Raw genomic sequence first — 22,848 nt, forward strand, 5'->3', positions numbered from 1 at the left:
TTTTTTTTTTTTTTTTTTTTTTTAAAGGCAGAGTGTTGCCGTGTCACCCAGGCTGGAGTGTAGTGGTGTGGTCTCGGCTCACTGCAACCTCCGCCTCCCAGATTCAAGCTAGTATCATGTCTCAGCCTCTCAAATAGCTGGGATTACAGGCATGTGCCACCATGCCCAGCTAATTTGTTTTTGTATTTTCAGTAGAGATGGTGTTTCGCCATGTTGGTCAGGCTGGTCTTGAACTCCTGACCTTAAGTGATCCACCTGCCTTGGCCTTCCAAAGTGCTGGAATTACAGGGGTGAGCCACCATGCCCAGCTAGGCTTCTGCTCTTGATACAGTTTTTAAAACAGCTCAGTGACCTCCAGGCTCTTCAACAGAAGCATCTTAAATTCCTTTTGGCCACGTAGTGATGAACAAACCTGGCATCCTTTCGAAACAAAACCTTACATGGGGCCGACACTGACCGCCTGCTCAGTGCTCATGTCACCTGCTTAGGTCATGGCCAACACACAGGTTGTCCACCAGGCTCCCCAAGGCCACAAGCTTCACTGCCCCTACCTGCAGGCCCAGAGCAGCTCCACCTCTCACTACCTGATTACCACAGAGTCTGCCTCAGAAAACACCGAGGAAACGGTGCCTGGCTCCCTCCACTTCTCACCTCACACTTCCCAGTGCACACAGGAGCCCCAGAGACAATGAGAGGGCAGAAACTGCCTCATTTAACAGTTTCGATCTCAGATGATGAACAGAAATGAGGAGCCTCTCACTGTTACCTAGCAAAACTACAAGCAGGTAAGTGTTCTTATTGAGTTAAACAGGAAACCTAAGAAATTCCTGGCTGAGATTGGTGGCTCACACCTATAATCCCTGCACTTTGGGAGGCCAAGGCAGGAGGATTACTTGAGGCCAGGAGAATAAGACCAGCCTGGGCAACATGGTAAAACCCTGTCTCTCTCCCTCTCCCTCCCTCCCTCTCTCTCTCTCTCTCTCTCTCTCTCTCTCTCTCAATAAATAAATAAATAAATAAATAAATAAAATTGCCTATAAAAGAAGAAGATTCCTGAAAAGGAGGAAACAAAACTTCCTGACGAACTTTGTTTCCAAAGTAGCAGCAGGTTCATGTGCCCCAGGAGGATGAATAAGTGGGTCATGATGTTTGAGGATGGGGGAGATGGTGACCTGAGGATGAGGGAAGCTCATGACTAAGAATGGGTGAGATCATGACCCGAGATCAGTGGAGAACACTCATTGCCTGAGTGAGCATCAGCTCCTCCGTGATGTTTGGTCTCTTTAAATATTCACAGCTGTTTGACACTGCTAATAAGGAGCCCAGTGCAGTAAGGAGGGGCTGGGGGATCTTATTTCTATCTTCAAGGCTGCTCATGTGTCACAGACCAGCTGGAGCCTCACCCAGGTTCCCACAGACCTTCCCAAAACAGCCACACCCTCTCGGGCATTTTCCTGAACAACCTCTTTTGTTCTTAACCACGCTGAGTTTTTAAAATTTCTTAATACCCTTATTATTAATTTCCACAGATTTTCTAGACTTAACTTTTGCTCATTCAGTCCTCTCTGGTTTTCTGCTCTGAGAAACAAGTGATTCATCTTGCCCCTCCTAATTCCTGGGAGTCCCAGCTGCCTGGCCCTGGAAACCCATCCACCAATGCCGGGATCACATCTGTGATCATGGTGTAGCCACGATTAATCATGCACAAAACACTCACCAATGCTGCCTTGAAGGCTCTAGACTTTCAGGACACAGGAGACTCAGGAGGTCATGTATTGCTTAAATATTCATCCACTAAGTAGGTACCACAATGACAAATAATCATTGCGCCATCAATTTTTTTTTTTTTTTTTTTTTTTTTGAGAAAAAGTTTTGCTCTGTCACCCAGGCTGGGGGGCAGGGGGGAGATCTCAGCTCACTGCACCCTCAGCCTCCTGGGTTCAAGCAATTCTGCTTCAGCCTCCTGAGTAGTTGGGATTATAGTCACATGCCACCATGCCCGACTGATTTTTTTTTTTTTGTATTTTTAATAGAGACAAGGTTTCATCATGTTGCTCAGGCTGGTTTTGAACTCCTGACCCTCATGATCCGTCTGCCTTGGCCTCCCAAAGTGCTGGGATTATAGGCATGAGCCATGGCGCCCAGCCTGTGCCATCAATTTATTGGCATGTCACTTGCCTTGGAGATGAGCTCGTCATGATTGGCCAGGTGTGCTCTGCAGTGGATGCAGCTGTACGTTCGGTGACAGTTCGGCAGATACGCTTGGAAAGTTTTGGACTTTGTCATCTTCACCATCTCTCCCAGGTGCTCCTCACTCAGCTCAGGGCTGGTTCTGGAAGAACCACGGCTCTGCTGGCCTCTCTGACAAAAGAAACACTGGAAAATGCACGCAAGAGCCGTTGTTGTCCAGGAGGGCGTGTGGCACTGTCCACACAGCTGGGACAAGAGAAAAATGGAACCTGCCAACCAATCAGACAAAGCGGTGGGTTACAGAACGCATGTGTGAAGGAAGTACCTGTGGGAAGAACATGCAGGGGATGGCAGGACTAGAAATTAAAGATCTTTTCCTTTATTCCTTTTTTTTGTAAACAGTCTCGCTCTGTCACCAGGCTGGAGTGCAGTGACATGATCTCAGCTCACTGCAACCTCTGCCTCCCAGGTTCAAGTGATTCTCCTGCCTCAGCCTCCTGAGTAGCTGGGATTACAGGCATGTGCCTTCATGCCCAGCTAATTTTTGTATTTTTAGTAGATATGGGGTTTCACCATGTTGGCCAGGATGATCTTTTTTTTTTTTTTTAATTTAATTTTTTTCATGCTTGTGCCATCTCTACCGAGGTGATGGTCTTGATCTCTTGACCTCCTGATCTGCCCGCCTCAGCCTCCCAAAGTGCTGGGATTACAGTCATGAGCCACCGCATCTGGCTTTTTTTTTTTTTTTTTTGAGATAGAGTCTCATTCTGTTGCCCAGGCTGGAGTGCAGTGGCATGATCTCAGCTCACTGCAACCTCCACCTCCCAGGTTCAAGTGATTCTCCTGCCTTAGCCTCCTGAGTAGCTGGGAATATGGGCACATGCCACCATGCCTGGCTAATTTTTTACTTTTTAGTAGAGACGGGGTTTTACCATGTTAGCCAGGCTGGTCTCGAACTCCTGACCTCAGGGGATCCACTCGTCTCGGCCTCCCAAAGTGCTGGCATTACAAGTGCCACTGTGCCCAGACAAGATCTAACTCTTTAGTACCAGTTGTAGACAAAATGAACACTGACCCCATGCCACTGCTTAACCACTCTACATTCAGTTGGAAGTGGAAAAGTGAACAACTTTTATATGCAAATAATTTAAGAAAAACATTGGTTCAAATTCTTTTTTTTGAGACGGAGTTTCACTCTTTTTACCCAGGCTGGAGTGCCATGGCGCGATCTCAGCTCACCGCAACCTCCATCTCCTGGGTTCAGGCAATTCTCCTGCCTCAACCTCCTGAGTAGCTGGGATTACAGGCACGCGCCACCATGCCCAGCTAATGTTTTGTATTTTTAGTAGAGATGGGGTTTCACCATGTTGACCAGGATGGTCTCGATCTCTTGACCTCGTAATCCACCCGCCTCGGCCTCCCAAAGTGCTGGGATTACAGGCTTGAGCCACCGCGCCCGGCTGGTTCAAATTCTTACACCAGGTTTGGCTTCGGGAAACTTGAAAGAAGCGGAAACAAGACTCCTGTTGAGTGGGTCCAGTGGCAGGGCTGGATGCACCCCGTCCCAAATCCTGGAATTCACCACGTGGGGCACCAGGACATTGAGGAATATGAGTGATGGATCCAGTATTATTTAATCTTTAAGAAATTTCAGTCCTGAAATAAATGGTCAAATGATCTTCAACAAGGGTGTCAAGACTATTCAATGGGGAGAGGACAGTCTTTCAACAAATGGTGCCACAACTGGATACCCACCTGCAAAAATATAAAGTTAGACCTTTATCTGACACCGTATACAAATCAACTCAAAATAAAGGGCCTAAATGTGAGAGTTAAGAGTATAAAACTCTTAGAAGGAAACAGGAAAAGCTTCATGACACTGGGTTTGGCAATGATCTCTTGGATATGATACCAAAAGCATGGGCAGCCAAAGAAAAACAGACAAATCAGACTTTATGAAAATGAAAAACCTGTGGCTTAGTGCTGTGGCCCACGCCTGTGGTCCCAGCACTTTGGGAGGCTGAGGTGGGCGGATCACTTGAATCCAGGAGCTCAAAACCAGCCTGGGCAATGAAGCAATACCACATCTCAACTAAAAATACAAAAAACTAGCCGGGTGTGGTGGCTGTGCCTGTGGTCCCAGCTACTCGGGAGGCTGAGGTGGGAGGATGGCTTGAGGCTGGGAAGTTGAGGCTGCAGTGAGCGAAGATCGTCCACTGCACTCCAGTCTGAGCATCAGTGAAACCCTGGCTCTAAATAAAGAAATAAATAAATCTTTTGTGCTTCAAAGGATACTATCAACAGAGGCAACCCAGAGAATGAGGGAAAAAGTATTTTTGAATCATATACCTGATAAGATGTTAATATTTAGAATACATATATTCTATATTCTACCTATATATATTCTATATATATCTATATTCTCTATATATTCTAGTTAAACCCCGTCTCTACTAAAACTACAAAAAATGAGCTGGGCATGGTGGCGCGTGCCTGTAATCCCAGCTACTCAGGAGGCTGAGGCAGAAGAATTGCCTGAACCCAGGAGGCGGAGGCTGCGGTGAGCCGGGATCGCGCCATTGCACTCCAGCCTGGGTAACCAGAGCAAAACTCCGTCTCAAAAAAAAAAAAAAAAAAAAGCCTCCTACAACTAGCAAAAAAAAAAATTTTTTTAAACAATCTGGTTAAAAAATGGACAAAGGGCTAGGCATGGTGGCTCATTGCCTGTAATCCCAGCACTTTGGGAGGCTGAGACAGGTGGACCACCTGAGGTCAGCAGTTCGAGACCAGCCTGGTCAACATGGTGAAACCCCATCTCTACTAAAAATACAAAAATTAGCTGGGAGTGGTGGCAGAAGCCTGTAATCCCAGCAACTCAGGAGGCTGAGGCAGAAGAATTGCTCGAACCCAGGAGGCAGAGGTTGCAGTGAGCCGAGATCACACACCACTGCGCTCCAGCGTGGATGACAGAGTGAGACTCCATCTCAAAAATAATAAAAATAAAGGAAATGGACAAAGGACCTATATATCTATATTGTATATATATTCTAGTTAATAACATATGTTTTAAAAAAAAAAAACTCCAACTCAGCAAAAAAAAACCCCACAATCTGATTAAAAAATGGACAAAGAACCTATAAATCTACATTCTATATAGTTATTAGAATGTATTTAAGAAACTCCTACAACTCAACAAAAAAGCCCCAAAACAATCTGATTAAAAATGGACAAGGACTTATATCAACACTTCTCCGAAGAACATGTATAAATGGCCAACAAGCACGTGAAAAGATCCTCATCACTGATCCTGAGGGAGGCAGACAAGGACCACACTGAGACACCACCGCGCATCCTCTAGGCAAGCTACTATCCACACACACACACACACACACACAGAGAGAGAGAGAGAGAGAGAGAGGGAGAAAATAAGCATTGGTGAGGATGGAGAGGAACTGGAACCTCATGCATTGCGGGTAAAAATGTAAAATGTTGGAGGCACTATGGGAAACAGTACGGTAATTCCTCAAAATATGAAACATAGAATTACCATGGGCTCCAGCAATTCCACTGCTGGGTGTAAATCCACAAGAACTGAAAACCGGTCTCAAAGCCGTGTCTGCACACCCATGCTCATAGCAGCACTATTCACAACAGCCACGAGGTGGAAGCAACTGAGTGTCCTTCCACAGACCAGCATTCTCATCATCAAAATGTGGCGTCTGCAAACAGTGGAATGTTATCCGGCCTTTAAAAGGAAGAGACCCTGATGGAGGAACCCTGAGGACACTATGCTCAATGAAATAAGCCAGTCACAAAGGACGAATTTTGTATGAGGTACTTAGAGCAGTGAGATTCAGCGACAGAAAGAGCTGCCAGGGGCAGGGGGAGTTACCGCTTAATGGGTGCAGCGTTTCGGTTTTTTAAGATGAAGAGTCCTGGAGGTTGGTGGTGATGGCTGCACAAAAATGTGAATATATTTAATGTCACTGAATTGTATACTTAGAAATGGTTAGGACAGTAAGAGTTATATGTATTTACCACAATTATTTTAAAGAATATGTCATTTTTACATCTCTAAGGTCTCATTAACAAAAGGAGGTAAGTCCATGACGGCCGCTGCCATCATTGGCCCCAGGGGCACGTGCCAAGTTTTCCTGGTGGCACCACCCCAGGTTGGCCTGTGACAGGTGGCCTGCAGGAGAGTCAGGCACATGAGGAGTTTCTTTCAGGCCAAACAGAAGAGCAAGAGTTTCCCCAAGTTCAAGAGCACGGGGCTGGGAAGAGCCAAGCGCTAGCAGTTCCTCGCACCAGCTCCTCCTGGGAGGTACACCCCCCTACCCCTCAACCCCATGCGACCTCTGCTTGAGCAGCAGCCTGTCCCGTGCCCTTCCCTGGGATTACACCCAGCACAGCATCCTTCTGGGTCCAGCACAGCCTCGCCAGGCCCCCCACCTGCACAGGCACAGCTGCATTAGAAGGTCACTTTCTCACACTGGGCTGAAGGTGCGCATGGGCAGAATGCCGCGTTTGTAATCACGTGAACGGAAGATACAAACGCCCTGCAGCTGCCACCCAGGATGGAACTGGGACCGGGTCACCATGGGGCTGCGGTGCCCTTCCTTGGTGCCCTGGCCTGAGACACTGCCTAGTTCAGACGTGGTGTTTCTTGGTCTTTCCTTGTCCTGATGGCTGTGCCCATGTCTGCGGCCCTGAGCCACACTGCTGCATATTCTGAGTTTAGAACTTTACACCAATGATGTTGTGAGACTTCTCTGCTGACGTGCAGCCAAGTCTGTCTCTGTCCCCATGTGCGGCTGGGCTTCCTTCACCTGGTGTCCTGTCAGGTACACCGCATGGAGCCACAGATGGGGTGTGGTTGTGTATCGGCTCCTGAACTGGCTACTAAATGGTGCTGCTACCACTGTCGCCTCTCCCAAGCCGCACAGGCAGGCATTTCATTGGAACAATCCCAGGAGCAGATGCCTGTGCACGCAGCAGCGCCCTCCCAGGTGCTGGTGACAAGGCAAACATGAGTCTCTGCTGACCTTTATCCCACCAACTTGATATGATCAAATTTTTTTTTTTTTTTTTTTTTTTGAGACGGAGTTTCGCTCTTGTTACCCAGGCTGGAGTGCAATGGCGCGATCTCGGCTCACCGCCACCTCCGCCTCCTGGGTTCAGGCAATTCTTCTGCCTCAGCCTCCTGAGCAGCTGGGATTACAGGCACGCGCCACCATGCCCAGCTAATTTTTTGTATTTTTAATTGAGACGGGGTTTCACTATGTTGACCAGGATGGTCTCGATCTCTTGACCTCATGATCCACCCACCTCGGCCTCCCAAAGTGCTGGGATTACAGGCGTGAGCCACCGCACCCAGCGATATGATCAAATTTTAACATTTCTGCCACCTGGCAGTTATAAGACAGCAGATCTCATTGTGGCTTTAATCTGCTTTAACCTGACTGTACAGGTGGGCACCTTGTATGATTGGGTCATGAAATTATAAGCATTACCAGAATGTGGACATGACTGTGCCTGTAATATAAACTTCAGGAAACTATAGTATGTGGATAAATCGATATACATATGTGTGCCATATACACACACACATATATGCATACATGTGTGGATTATGTATGCGTGTGTGCATTCATGGGTTTCAAGTTCTCTGAAAGTGTAACTAGACAAAAAAATCTATCAACATGCTGCTTACTATGTCTAGTTCAAATAAAGATAAATTTTTTTTTTTTTTTTGAGATTGAGTCTCATTCTTACCAGGCTGGAGTGCAGTGGCACGACCTCGACGCCATTCTTCTGCCTCAGCTTCCAAGTAGCTGGGATTACAGGCATACACCACCACACCCAGCTCATTTTTTTTGTATTTGTAGTAGAGATGGTGTTTCACCACGTTGGCCAGGATGGTCTCCCATCTCCTGACCTTGTGATCTGCCCGCCTTGGCCTCCCAAAGTGCTGGGATTACAGGCATGAGCCACTGTACCCCGCCAAAAGGCACATTTATAATTTTTATGTATTTATTTATATATTGGAGACGGAGTCGCTCGTCGCCCAGGCTAGAGTGCAGTGGCGCCATCTCCACTCACTGCAACCTCTGCCTCCCCGGTTCAAGTGATTCTCCTGCCTCCCGAGTAGCTGGAACTACTGGCATGCACCACCACGCCTGACTAATTTTTGTATTTTTAGTAGAGACAGGGTTTCACCATGTTGGCCATGCTGGTCTCAAACTCCTGACCTCAAGTGATCTCCCCACCTCGGCCTCCCAAAGTGCTGGGTTACAGGTGTGATCCACCTTGCCCAACCTAAAAGTTACATTTTTTTGAAAAGAGGTGACTTAAGATTTCATAGAAGCCGGGCGCGGTGGCTCAAGCCTGTAATCCCAGCACTTTGGGAGGCCGAGGCGGGTGGATCACGAGGTCAAGAGATCGAGACCATCCTGGTGAACCTGGTGAAACCCCATCTCTACTAAAAATACAAAAAATTAGCTGGGCATGGTGGTGCGTGCCTGTAATCCCAGCTACTCAGGAGGCTGAGGCAGGAGAATTGCCTGAACCCAGGAGGCGGAGGTTGCGGTGAGCCGAGATTGCGCCATTGCACTCCAGCCTGGGTAACATGAGTGAAACTCCGTCTCAAAAAAAAAAAAAAAAAAAAAAAAAGATTTCATAGAAACCAACTTTTTGTAACATTATGATAAGCCAAATACTTGGACCAACCATCCCACTGAGAAGTACCAAAAATACTGACAAAATCAAAGGATGTTTTCTTAAAGACATCCAGGGGCTGACAAGACAGTGAGAAACTGCCATGCACCATCTGGGGAAAGCAGAAACCAGAGGGGAGAGCTAAGCCTCTCTTGCCTTGAAAACATCTGCCCCCATCCAGCCAACCCAGGCTTCTGATGAGAAGTCCAAGGCTGGTCCCCACCCCACAGAGCAGTGATCACAGGCCAGCCCTCACAGGACTTATGGCCCAAATTCACACGAATGAGAAGATTCCAAAAACTCACAGTTGATGGATTTAGTTTAAAATGGCTTTAGGCTGACAGTGTCCTGAGGTACCTGGCAGAAGGGAGCGTAAACCTAGTTTGGAGGAAGTATCTTTATCCTAGATCTGAAAAATCCCCCAAGTCATTTTTCCAGGGCAATGAGTAATGCAGTCCAAAGTAACCACGCATTCATGGAAACAGTGCCCCATGAGCAAGACAGACATGGCCAGCAGCAGAGACTCAGCACCTGACCTGAGGCAAGCATGAGACTCCTCTCATACGCACAGAGGGAACCGATCAGCTTGAAACTATATGTCACAAATAGTGTCGAGAAAAACAAAAATGACCTTGCAGAAAAACAGGAGCAGAAATTCTAGAAATAAACAGCATTAAGCTCAATGGGTTTGATAGCAATAAGAATAAAAAGAGAATACATACACTGAATATATGTCAGAACAAACTACACTGAATAAAAAAGTGTGAAAGATGGAAAATATGAGTCTTAGGGACTTGAAGCAGGGGAAGAGGACATGTATTTGGATTTCAGAAGGTGGAGGCAAGAGGAAAATGGGGTAGAGGCACTTTGTGAAGAATTGATGATTGAGGATTCTCCAGAACTAAAGAAAGCTGCTAGTCCACAGACTTAAAAAGCCCAACAGTCCTAAGCAGGATAAGTAAGAATAAAGCCACCGCTAGAGCAATAATGAAACTGCACAACACCAAAGATAAAGGAGAAACAGTCTTAAAAGTGTCCAGAGGGAGGAAAAATGACCTGCTCAACAGAACAAGTTCCCAGGTAAAAGAACAGAACCCAAAAGGCAGCAGAGAAAGGGACTACTAGGATTCTGAAAGATAATAACTGAAATCTCAGGTTTTACACTGAGTGAAAATATCGTCCAAGAAGCGGGGCAAAGGCTGGACATAGTGGCTCACACCTCATCTCGCACTTTCGGAGGCCAAAGAGGATTGCTTGAGCCCAGGAGTTCAAGACCAGCCTGGGCAACAGCGAGACCTGTCCCTACGCCCGACCAAAAAAAAAAAGTTTTTTTTTTTCTTTCCAATTAGCCAAGTGTGGTGTGTTGTGCCTGTGCTCCCAGCTACTGAGGAGGCTGAGGTGGGAGGATTGCTTGAGCCCAGGAGGTTGAGGCTGCAGTGAGCAGAGATTATGCCATTGTACTCAGCCTGGGTAATGAGTGAGACCCTGTCTCACAGAAAGAAAAGCAAAGGAAAGGAAAAAGAAAAAGAAAAAAAGAGAAGAGAAGAGAGGCTGGGCGCGGTGGTTCATGCCTGTAATTCAAGCACTTTGGAGGCAAAGGCAGGTGGATCACCTGAGGTCAGGAGTTCAAGACCAGCCTGACCAACATGGTGAAACCTCGTTTTTTTTTTATTTAATTTTGTTGAAAAAAAAAAAAAAAAAAAAAAAAGGAAGAAAAGAAAAAGAGAAAAAATAAACAGAGTGGGACCAGCACAAGATAGGAAAACAGGTCACTGCAACATGGAAGAGCCAGAAACAGCCTGCAGGTGGCCACAGACAGCACAGAGGGCACTGCAGCACCCGGAGTGTTTCCCAGGGAAATACTGCGCATCTGCAGAAGAGAAACCAAGCTGGGTCTCACTGCATCAACAAAATCAACAGTTAATCACATTTCTCAACAGAGATGACCGTCTAGCAGGAATTTAGTGGAGAAAATTTCTGTACAAAGGTATACACATGTATATACATACATACACACAACACACCATCTTCTAAAATGAAGTCTATTTCTTTCTCCAATATTATGTTAAAGAATTTCTGGAGAAGTCTGCCTATACTGGATATTCCCCATGGGTGATTCCCTAAACCCTTAAGCTCTTTTTCCTATCAGCTGCTATTAAGTTATATTGTGTCAATCCTGAAATTTTCCCTGGGGTTTCTTAGAATCAAGGACAAGACCTCATATTTAGCATTAATCCGGTATATTTTATTAGATCGTATCTGTTGCCTGAACTACTCGGCCCTTCCTGAATCTGAACGCTGGCATCGCTTCCATGAAACTCGCACACGTCCCACACGGCACATGAGGACATCACTGTGAGAGCCTGTGAGGAGCTTATTCAAATCCACACGTTCCACCAATTTGTGGAAGGAAGTGTTCTGACTTCACTTCTTACTGAACTCATGTGGAATCTTTCTTGTGATATTTTCACCTAAGTTTTTCTCTTTTTATTAAAATGAGACTTTATTTAATAAATTTGTTTCTCTCTTTTCCTTTCCCTGGACTGTCCTTTAACAAAGATACTAAGAATATGAAGTGAAGCAGCTGAGAGAGAGTCAGGCCAGTTATTCACAAACTGGGTATTCAGGTCTCTAACATTCAGAATCCCTACTCCAAGTGACTCAAGTAGAGAACTACAGAAACTGCCCTTCATTTTGTCATTTTAAAATAAGTAATATCGGCCGGGCACGGTGGCTCATGCCTCTAATCCCAACACTTTGGGAGGCTGAAGTGGGCAGATCACTTGAGGTCAGGAGTTTGAGACCAGCCCGGGCAACATGACAAAACACTGTCTCTAGTGAAAATACAAAAATTAGCCAGGTATGGTGGTGGGTGCCTGTAATCCCAGCTACTTGGGAGACTGAGGCAGAAGAATCGCTTGAACCTGGGAGGCGGAGGTTGGGTAGTTGGGTAAACAGGCACATGCCACCATGCCCAGCTGATTTTTATATTTTTAGTAGAGAAGAGGTTTTGCCATATTGGCTAGGCTGCTGTCAAACTCCTGACCTCAAGTGATCCGCCTGCCTCGGCCTCCCAAAGTGTTGGGATTACAGGCATGAGCCACTGTGCTCGGCCCAACTTCTTTTAATTGCTGTTTGTCCTGAACACATTTGAAGTGAACAGCACATGAAAGACTCTCGGTACAATGTTGGACAGCAGATCTCCAGGGCTCGTTCATCTTCCTTACCTGAAACTTTATGCCTACGGATTAATAAATCACCATTTCCTCCTCCACCAAGCCCCTGGCAGCCACCATCCCAATGTTTGATTTTATGAATCTGACTTCTCTGGATATCTCACAGAAGTGGAATCATGAGTATTTGTCCATGACTGGCTAATTTCACTGAGCACATAATGCCTTCAAGGTCCATCCATGTTGTCGCCTATTAAGGAATTACTCTGTCTTTTTTTTAAGGCTGAATAGTACTCCATAAAGAAAATGTAGCATACACATACAGGGAAAGCACTTCAAAAAGTGGCCATTTGCCATGAGTTTATTTTGAATTTCTAAACACCATACATGCCTAACTACAGATCATCTTTTTTTTTTTTTTTTTGAGACAGAGCCTTGCTCCATCGCCAGGCTGCAGTGCCAGTGGCCCTATCTCGGCTCACTGCAACCTCCGCCTCCCAGGTTCAAGCGATTCTCCTCCCTCAGCCTCCCAAGTAGACTACAGGCACCCGCCACCATACATGGCTAATTTTTGTATTTTTAGTAGAGACGGGGTTTCACCATGTTGGCCAGGATGATCTTGATCTCCTGACCTTGTGATGTGCCCACCTCAGCCTCCCAAAGTGCTGGAATTATATGCTTGAGCCACTGTGGCTGGCCTCACCCCTTTTTAAGCAACCTGGTGTCCCCTACTCCCGGAAGGTCACCATATTGATGCCTAACTTAGTGTGCACGCCCGATCGGCATAGTGCACTACAGCCCAGAACTCCTGGGTTCAAGCGATCCCCTCCTCAGCCTCCCGAGTAGCTAGGACTACAGGGGTGCGCACTGCATCAGGCAAGGGATTTTATTTAATTAATTAAAGTTTTTGAGACAGTCTCACTCTGTCATCCAGGCTGGAGTGCAGTGGTGTGATCTCGGCTCACTGCAGCCTCTGCCTCCTGAGTTCAAGCCATTCTCCCGCCTCAGCCTCCCAAGTAGCTGAGACTACAGGTGCGCGCCACCACACCCGGCTAATTTTTGTATTTTTAGTAGAGACAGGATTTCACCACGTTGGCCAGGCTGGTCTCAAACTCCTGACCTCAAGCGATCCACCCACCTCAGCCCCCCAAAGTGGTAGGATTACAGGCGTGAGCCACTGTGCCTGACTGGAATTTTATTATTTATTTTTGTTTTGTTTTGTTTTTGAGACGGAGTCTCACTCTGTCGCCCAGGCTGGAGTAGAATGGCAGCTCACGCAACCTCCGCCTCCTGGGTTCAAGTGATTCTCCTGCTTCAGTCTCCCGAGTAGCTGGGACCATAGGTGCGTGCCACCACACCTAGCTAATTTTTTTTTTTTTTTGAGACGGAGTTTCGCTCGTTACCCAGGCTGGAGCGCAATGGCGCGATCTCGGCTCACCGCAACCTCCACCTCCTGGGTTCAGGCAATTCTCCTGCCTCAGCCTCCTGAGTAGCTGGGATTACAGGCACGCGCCACCATGCCCAGCTAATTTTTTGTATTTTTAGTAGAGACGGGGTTTCACCATGTTGACCAGGATAGTCTCGATCTCTTGACCTCGTGATCCACCCGCCTCGGCCTCCCACAGTGCTGGGATTACAGGCTTGAGCCGCCGCGCCCGGCCTTCATTTCTTATCTTTAAGTATGATATATGTATTGAGATGGCAAAAGGAGTGAAAAGTGAGTCTCCCACTCCATAGCCCCAGCCCCACTCCAGAGACAGCACAGAGGCAGTTCCTCGTAACCTCGGAAACATTTCACCGGCACATGCTCTGTGTACCTCCTTCAAACCTCATCACATGCTGCTTAAGTGATCCAGTATTTTGTAATTATAAAGTAGTTCATTAAGGCCGGGCGAGGTGGCTCACACCTATAATCCCAGCACTTTGGAAGGCCAAGGCAGGCAGATTACAAAGTCATGAGTTCCAGACCAGCCTGGCCAACATGGTGAAAATACATTTGCCTGGCATGGTGGCAGGTCCCCGTAATCCCAGCTTCTCAGGAAGCTAAGGCAGGAGAACTGCTTGAGCCCAGGAGACAGAGGTGCAGTGAGCCACAATCTCACCACTGCACTCCAGCCTGGGTGACAGAATAAGACTTCTTCAAAGGGAAAAAAAGAAAAAAAAGAACAGTTCATTAACAAAATTTTTTTTTTTTTTTACTGCTTTGAGAAAGGGTCTCACTCTGTCACCCAGGCTGGTGTGCCATAGCATGATCTCTGCTCACTGCAACCTCCGCCTCCCGGATTCAAGCAATTCTCATGCCTCAGCCTCTTAAGTACTGGGATGACACGAGTGTGCCGCCATGCCTGGTTAATTTCTGTGCTATTTGTAGAGGCAGGTTTCACTATGTTGCCCAGACTGGTTTAAAACTCCTTGGCTTGAGCGATCTACCTTGGCCTGTCAAAGTGCTGGGATTAGAGGTGTGAACCACCGTGCCCAGCTTAAGAAATTAAAATTTTTTTACTTTTTATTTTTATTTTTGAGATGGAGTTTCGCTCTTGTTGCCCAGGCTGGAGCACAATGGTGTGATCTCGGCTCACTGCAACCTCTGCCTCCTGGGTTCAAGTGATTCTCCTGCCTCAGCCTCCCAAGTAGCTGGCATTACAGTCATGCATCACCATGCTTGGCTAATTTTGGATTTACTTATTTATTTTATTTTTTTTTTAAAGATGGGGTTTCACCATGATGGCCAGGCTGGCCTTGAACTCCTGACCTCAGGTGATCCACCCACCTCGGCCTCCCAAAGTGTTGGGATTACAGGTGTGAGCCACTGCACCCGGCCCTAAAATGATAAAATTTTAAAGTCACCTGGGTGGCTTTATTAAACCTAGATGGCAAGAAAAAAAAAAAAAAATCACTGACCAGTGTCCTGGCCCCTGAAAGGCACTTTAACCCCTATTTACTTTTGCTGTCTCCACGTAAGGATTCACCCGATACCTATTCATTCCCCAGATATTTAACACCACTACTGCGCCCAGTGCAGCGGCTCACGTCTGTCATCCCAGCACTTTTGGAGGCCAGGGCAGGAGGATCACTTGAGCCCAGGAGTTTGAGACCAGCCCAGGGAAGGTAGTAAGACACTGTCTCTACAAAAAAAAAAAAAAAATTAGCCAGGCATGGTGGCACATGCCTGTGGTCCCATCTACTCCAGAGGCTGAAGCCGGAGGATTGCTTAAGCCTGGGAGGTTGACGCTAACAGTCAGCTGTGATGGTGCCCCTGCACTTTAGCCTGGGCAACAGAGTGAGATCCTGTCCAAAAAAAAAAAAAAAAAAAAACACCAGTATTTGATATGAGAAGTGGCCACGAGACACTGGTGAGCTTGTTAAAAACATGGACTCATGGGCATCAAGGAGCCTCTCTGGCAGGGGCCAAGGGTGGGGACAGTTGCAGGTTCAGCCCACCCAGACCCATATGTCCCCAGGGTCTAGGACCGTGGTCCCCGAAGGGCAGTGCAAAAGCGAAGGCCCTGCCAGTGCTGTCCAGGAAGGACCAGCCGCAGCTTGCTGTGGCCCCAAGCTAGTCCCAGAAGGTTCCAGGAAGGAGTCTCATCCATTCAGGTGCAAGGTTCTCAGGTCTCAGGCCCCCAGTGTGACAAGGGAAATTTTGGAGCCCAGGAGTTCATGCACTCACGCCTTAGGCTCTGCAAATTCTCACAACATCCTGAGAAACTGTCATCCCTGCCCACTGGTGGCCGCCACAGTTCCACAGGCAGGTGTTCACTCCAGGGCACAGGTGCTCTCCGCTGCTCGGTCCCACCTGACCTGAGAGGGAAGAGCATCAGGGGAGGACAATGCAGTCCCAGGGAGGGAGGGGACCCTCTGACCACCAGGGTTCCGGGCGGGAGGAAGTGGTATGTCCCCATCAGGGTCCTCCATGCTGTAACTGTTCTCTATTTACTCAAAGCCTGCAGCTCTCAGTACAGACACCACCCCTGGCAGCCGTAGCCCGGCCTGTTGCCCTCCCTGCTGGCCCCTTCCTGCATCTGGGCTGTCCCCACAGCAAGTACCACTGGCTGAGCATCCCAGCTATGAGGCAGATGCAGCGACAAGCTCAGATCTCAGCTCTCGCCTCTGCCTGGTGGTTTCTCTGGGTGTCACACATCCCCAGTGGGATGCAGGACACACCATTAACTCTTCCTGGACTAGAGTGCCCAGGGCCCTGCAGAGTAACACTGAGGGCACCACTATTACAAAAAGCTTCCTTTCCAACCCAAGCAGACTTGCTGTTTCCCGAGCACACTTCCAATGAGCCTTATTTGGAGACCTTCATTGTACAGCCCCGCCCCCAAGGCATCCTTACCGGAACAGCCTGCTGTCCAGGGCCCCAGCCGTCTAGGTCCCTGTCCCCGTTTCCTGCCCCAAGTCTGGTCACTGCACAGATGCCTCCCATGCGCTTCATGTGGTCTCAGTCCTGACGGTGACCCTTGTCACCAGCCCTCAAAGGGGTCCTGGCAGTAGTGGCCAGGGCTGGATTTGTGGTCACTATCGTGTTAAGTTTTAACTCAGCTTTAAACGACAGATCCACCGTTGCACTCGGGAAACCATGGCCACGTTTGGAAACAACCAAAGTAAATGGGCTTTTACAAGACCTACTGGCAGATTAGGAGCTGCCCTGAAGTAACTGAAAGGAAAACGCTGGGCAATTCACCTGGCGAGTCATCTCCACTATTGGACACTGTGTGTTCCCAACTTTGAAGGGCGGCTGCCCTCCATCCCCACGAATAGACATTAATGTGGGGTATGTTTTTAGAGCAAAAACAATTTTCTGGAATCCAGAAATTTCTCTCCTAAAATAAGCCTGTAAAATTATTTTAAGAGAATGTGAATCAGGCCCATGTCCATATGGTACAGAAGCACACTTCTAAAGACAAAAACACACGAATCAAAACCAGGCAGCTTCTGACACTAAATCGGACGGAGTGCAGACTGGGGTGCCCCTTTCTCATTTTCAACTACCCCACCAAGTCCTCAACCCCCTCCCCGGGTGCCTGTGTAGAATGCGGCCCGGTCCCCTCAATCTCCAGGCTGCTTCACCTCCCCCAGCACTGCCACCACCCAGCAGGTGAGCATGGGTCCCATCCCCACAACTGCCCCGCGGAGCCCTCCAGGGTGTCATGAGATGGAAAGGAGGCCCCAGGCAGACACGGACACCAGCACGTGAGAAAGCTGGAGGAGAACTGGGGTGTGTGCGTGGTGTGGCAATGAAGGGGCTGGTGTGCCGGGCAGACTGAGAGCCAGGGAGAACCAGGAAGGAACAGTGCTCGTATGGCCTTGCCATGTTCAGCCAGGTTCATAAAGAAAGCAGAACCAGGACATCAGGTCCACCTCCCTAGGGAGGAGAGGGATGAGGATGAGAGGCGGTGCTACCACCTGCCTGGCCAGCTGCCCCCCAGCTTCTCCACCTCTGTTCCACTCAGCCGCCCCTTCCTTCCCTCCTCTCTACGGAGGAAACCTCCCTGCATTTGGCTTTGCCTCTCCCACCTGTCACTGACAAGGCACTGTCCTTGGGATTAAAAAGATGAAAAAGCCCCCACCATCACAGAGGGGACAGATGATCAGTAAAACCATCAGCTCCTGGAAAAGAACATGTAGCAGTTCCCAGAGCCTGGCAGGCCAACGCCAGCCCTGTCCCAAGTGCATACTGTATAAGAATGGTGTGATTCACAGCAGTCCTAAGAGATGTGTGTCCTTATTAGTTCCACCATGCAGATAGGGAAACTGAAGCCCAAAAAGGTTACCCGAGCTGCCCAAGGCTGCACAGCCAGTGAACTGTGAAGCTGGATTCAAGGCCAGAGTCTTCCCACCTCGGACCAGGTGTCCAAGGTGAAAACATACACGCAGATGTTCGACCCTGAAGGCACAGCGATACTGTCTAACGCTTAGCAGGTTGGCAGTGATTTTTTTAAGTTAGGCCAGGTGCAGTAGCTCACGCCTGTAATCCCAGCACTTTGGGAACCTGAGGCGGGTAGCTCACTTGAGTCCAGGAGTTTGAGACCAGCTTGGGCAACATGGTGAAATCCTGTCTCTACAAAAAAAATACAAAAAATTAAGCTGGGTGTGGTGGCACACGACTGTGGTGCCAGCTACTTGGGAGGCCAAGGTAGGAGGATTACTTGAGGCCAGGAGTTCAAGATCAGCCTGGCCAACAGAGCAAGACCCCCATCCCTAAAAAACAAAATGAGCCAGGAGTGGTGGCGTGTACCTGTAATCCCAGCTACTTGGGAGACTGAGATGGGAGGATCACCTGGGACCAGGAAGTCAAGGTTGCAGTGAGCCGTGATCACACCACTGCACTCCAGGCTGGGCGACAGAGCAAGACGGTTTCTAAAAATAGTAAATTAAATTAAAAAATTTTTAAAGTTGAAACACCACCGATAAAGGCCCTCTGCAATCCAGCCATTTGGCAACACCCACAACATTCCCAGGAGCACAGCCCTGGACTGGGGGTTCATCTGAGGAATTCACCTTTGACTGATGCACATGTGCAAAATAACTGGATAAAAGCAGTTATTACCTGAAATAACAAAATATCATCCTATACTAATACTTCCTGTAATAACAAAAGATTGGAAAACACCTCAAGTTTAACCAAAAGAGGCCAGGTATGGTGGCTCACACCTATAATACCAGTGCTTTGGGAGGCCGAGATGGGCGGATCACCTGAGGTCAGGAGTTCAACACCAGCCTGGCCAACGAACAGGGTGAAACCCTGTCTCTACTAAAAATACAAAAATTAGCTGGGTGTGGTGGTAGGCGCCTCCCAGATTCAAACAATTCTTGTGCCTCAGCCTCCCAAGTAGTTGGGATTACAGGCACCCAACCACCAGGCCTGGCTAATTTTGTACTTTTAGTAGAGACAGGGTTTCACCATGTTGGCCAGGCTAGCCTCGAACTCCTGACCTCAAGTGATCCACCCGCCTCGACCTCCCAAAGTGCTGGGGATTACAGGCGTGAGCTACCACATCCAGCCCACACTGACTATTCAAACTCGTACACACCACATGAAGTCACAGGTGTGGAAATGTCTGGAAGAATTTACATGAAAGGGCAACGGCATGGGTACGATTTGCCTTTGGCAATTCCGGCTTCCCTTCACACCATCCGCTTTCTCCCGACTTGAATTACAGGACGAAAAACTCCCGTTCGCATTTCAGGAACTGCAGCCTAGGTGCCCAGTGGGATCCACTGAGAGCATCAAGCCACTTCTACAGCTGCGCTGAGACAAAGCTTACTTGAGGCCAGGAGGTCAAGGTTGCAGTGAGCCATGATCTCACTCTCTGTGGACTCCCCAGCAGCCCCTGCTCTCTGCAGGAGCCAAGGGGCCTGGGTGCCTCCGCCCTCCAGGCTCTCTCCTCCCATCTGTGCTCAGGTACCATCTCTACCTCCTCTCCTGAGTCTACTGATAATGTGTTTGCACTGAGCGCTTCTTTTCAAAGAACCTGTACTACATTTTTTTTTTTTCTACCATTAGTAACAAAGTTTCCCATAACCAGGCCCTGGGGACACATCCTAGTAGAGGTGCTTTCTTGCTAACAAGAAGGGGCTCTGCATTGTGACTCACGCCTATAATCCAGCACTTTGAGGCCAAAGTGGGAGGATCACCTGAGGTCAGGAGTTCGAGACCAACCTGGGCAACATGGAAAAACTCTGTCTCCACAAAAAAGTTTTAAAATTAGCTGGGTGTGGTGACACGTGCCTGTAATCTCAGCTACTAGGGAGGCTGATGTGATCCCCGCTGCACTCCAGCCTGGATGACAGAGCAAGACCCTATCTCCCCCTCCCCCCCCAAAAAAAAAAAGAAAGAAAAGGGGAGGTATAGGAACTACGTATCACACTACCCTTGTTAGATTAAAAGGGTGGGTACTAGACCCAGAAGACTGCAACGAAACAGAAGAAAAGAGGCTGAGAAGCTTAAAAACTATATATTTAATTTTTTTTTATTTGGTGACAGAGTTTCGCTCTGTCACCCAGACTGAAGTGCCATGGCGCAATATCGGCTCACTGCAGCTTCCACCTCCTGCGTTCAATTAATTCTCCTGTCTCAGCCTCCCAAATAGCTGGGACTACAGGCGCACGACACCACGCCCGGCTAATTTTTTCTGTTTTAGTAGAGATGGGGTTTCACTGTGTTGCCCGTGTTGGTTTGAACTCCTGAGCTCAGGCAATCCACCTGCCTTGGCCTCCCAAAGTGCTGGGATTACAGGCGTGAACCACTGCACCTGGCCATAAAAACCATTTTATTTAACCTCACGTTAAATAAAGTCTCATCAAACATTGAAGGCCCGTTTTGGGGCAAGAGAAGGACAAAAAGACAGACACACAAAGAGGAACCAGAATAGAGGGGGAAGCATTTGGGTCGGCGGGGGATGTATGCCGATGCTGCTGGGAAGGCAGGTGGCACCAGGAGGGAGGGAGCAGATGAGGTTTGCCAACAGAGATGTCAGTACCCCCAGGACAAAGCTGAAAGAGGGTTTAACTTGCTTTGAGAGGCTTCCCAGGGTTTAATGCAAAACGTGCCACGTGTTTGTTGGCTCTGGGACCTCGAGCCAAGATCTGCTACCTTCTGTGTAATGTGGGGTAACATGCAATTTACAGGGCAGTCAGAGTCACACGAGTGTTAAGGGGGGCGATCCTTGGGCACAGTTTAGGTGTCTGACCAGGGCCTCACAGCAGGACCAGGTGTCATTGTTACAGTATGGTAGGGGTCAGCAAGCACTTCACGAATCCCACCAGGAATCCTGGCCCCAGCCCAAGGCCCTGCAGGTGCCAGAGAGCCTGCTGAACAGTGGGGTGAATAATGGCTCCTAACCCCTTCCTGGGGTATGGGCAACAGAGGCTGGCTCCAGGATTTCCATTTTACTCTCACCAGCCGACGAGCATCTGTATAGCAGGTGGAATGTCCTCACATTTGCTGGTGGAATCTATTTCATCCTCTTGACTTCTTTCCTCAATCCGTCTCACACTGCTTGCTCGAAAATCCCTTAGCTCTCTCCGTCTTGGTTATTGAGAACTTTCTTCAAGCTCCGCTCAAATCCCTTGTCAAAATTCCCACTCCCTTGCTGGGTGCAGTGGCTCACGCCTGTAATCTCAGCACCTTGGGAGTCCAAGGCAGGTGGATCACCTGAGGTCGGGAATTTGAGACCAGCCTGACCAATGAGGAGATATCCTGTCTCTACTAAAAATACAAAATTAGCCTGGTGCGGTGGCACATGCCTGTAATCACAGCTACTTGGGAGGCTGACGCGGGAGAATCGCTTGAACCCAGAAGGGTGGAGGTTGTGGTGAGCCGAGATCGCGCCATTGCACTCCAGCCTGGGCAACAAGAGTGAAACTCCATCTCAAAGAAAAAAAAAACAAAACTGTCACTCCCTAGAGGTTTTGCTGATTGTTACACCTAACTACTTTAAAAAAAAAAAAAAAAAAACAAAAAAAAAACCAAACAAAGAGCATCAGCAAAGTTTAAGGGGGGGGTGGCGGCGGGGGGGGTTCTATTGCTTGTTCATATTCAAAACAATTTTTTTCATTTGTCTTCCATGGAGACAAATACATTAAAACTACAGGGAAGGCTGGGTTTGGGTTCACACCTGTAAATCCCAGCACTCTGGGAGGCTGAGGCTGGAGGATCACTTGAGGCCAGGAGTTTGAGACCAGTCTGGGCAACACAGTGAGACCCCTCATCTCTACAAAGTAATTTTTTTTTTTTTTTAATTAGCTGGGCATGGTGGTGCACACCTACAGTCCCAGCCACTCAGAAGGCTGAAGCTGTAGGATTGCTTGAGCCCAAGAGGTTCAGGCTGCAGTGTGCTATGACTGTGCCACTATACTCCAGTCTTGAGTGACAGAGCAAGCCCCTGTCTCTCTAATAGAACAAGGCACAGTGGCTTACACCTGTAATCCCAACACTTTAGGAGGCCAGTGCAGGTGGATCATCTGAGGTCGGGTGTTCAAGACCAGCCTGGGCAACATGGTGAAACCCCATATCTACTAAAAATACAAAATTAGGTGGGTGTGGTAGCACATGTCTGTAATCCCAGCTACTCATGAGCTGAGACAGGAGAATCGCTTGAACCTGGGAAGCGGAGGCTACAGTGAGCCGAGATCATGCCACTGCACTCCAGCCTGGGTGAGACAGAGCGAGACTCTGTCTTAAAAATAAATAAATAAAATTAAGTAACAAAACCAACTGGAGGTGGTGGCTCACACCTGTCATCTTAGCACTTTGGGAGGCAAGCTGGGAGGATCGTTTCAGTTCGGAAGTGTGAGACCAGCTGGGGCAACATAGTGAGATCTTGTATCTACAAAAAAATTTAAAAATTAGCTGGGTATGGTGGTGTGAGTCTGTGGTTCTAGCTACTCAGGAGGCGTAGTGGATGGCTTGAAGCTAGGCGCTTGAGGCTGCAGTGACTGGAGACTGCACCATTACACTCCAGCTTGGGTGGCAAAATGAGAACTTGTCTCAAAAAGGCAACCAACAAATAAACCAAACCAAACCAACAAAAAGAAAAAAGAAAAAACCTGCAGGGCGGCCTCTTGCCTTTTACTCCGTCTCTGCTCCCTGACACAGGTTCTGGTGGAACTCAGCGAAGACAGGCAAGAATCAAGAACAGATGTCAGCGGAACACGGCCCTCAACATAAAGAAAATAGCTTGGTGGCTCACACCTGTAATCCCAACACTTTAGAAGGCTGAGGCGGGTGGATCACTTGAGCCCAGGAGTTCAAGACCAGCCT

General features: G+C 48.2%; 1 protein-coding gene across 2 annotated transcripts in view; it reads right to left on the reverse strand.

Moving 5' to 3' along the window:
- YPEL1 (yippee like 1) overlaps positions 1–22,848 on the reverse strand; it is a 33,301-nt gene that overhangs the window by 8,496 nt on the left and 1,957 nt on the right. The window contains exon 2 of one of the 2 annotated variants that reach the window (XM_032272013.1): positions 2,179–2,459. In XM_032272013.1, the coding sequence (XP_032127904.1) occupies positions 2,179–2,295 (117 nt within the window). In that variant the 5' untranslated portion in view covers positions 2,296–2,459. Of the gene's footprint in view, positions 1–2,178; positions 2,596–22,848 lie in introns of those variants that run through there. The other variant, XM_032272014.1, reaches the window with a different exon arrangement.

This window comes from Sapajus apella, unplaced genomic scaffold, assembly GCF_009761245.1.
Source record: "Sapajus apella isolate SASKATOON/1434 unplaced genomic scaffold, GSC_monkey_1.0 scaffold274, whole genome shotgun sequence".
Lineage (NCBI taxonomy): Eukaryota > Metazoa > Chordata > Mammalia > Primates > Cebidae > Sapajus > Sapajus apella.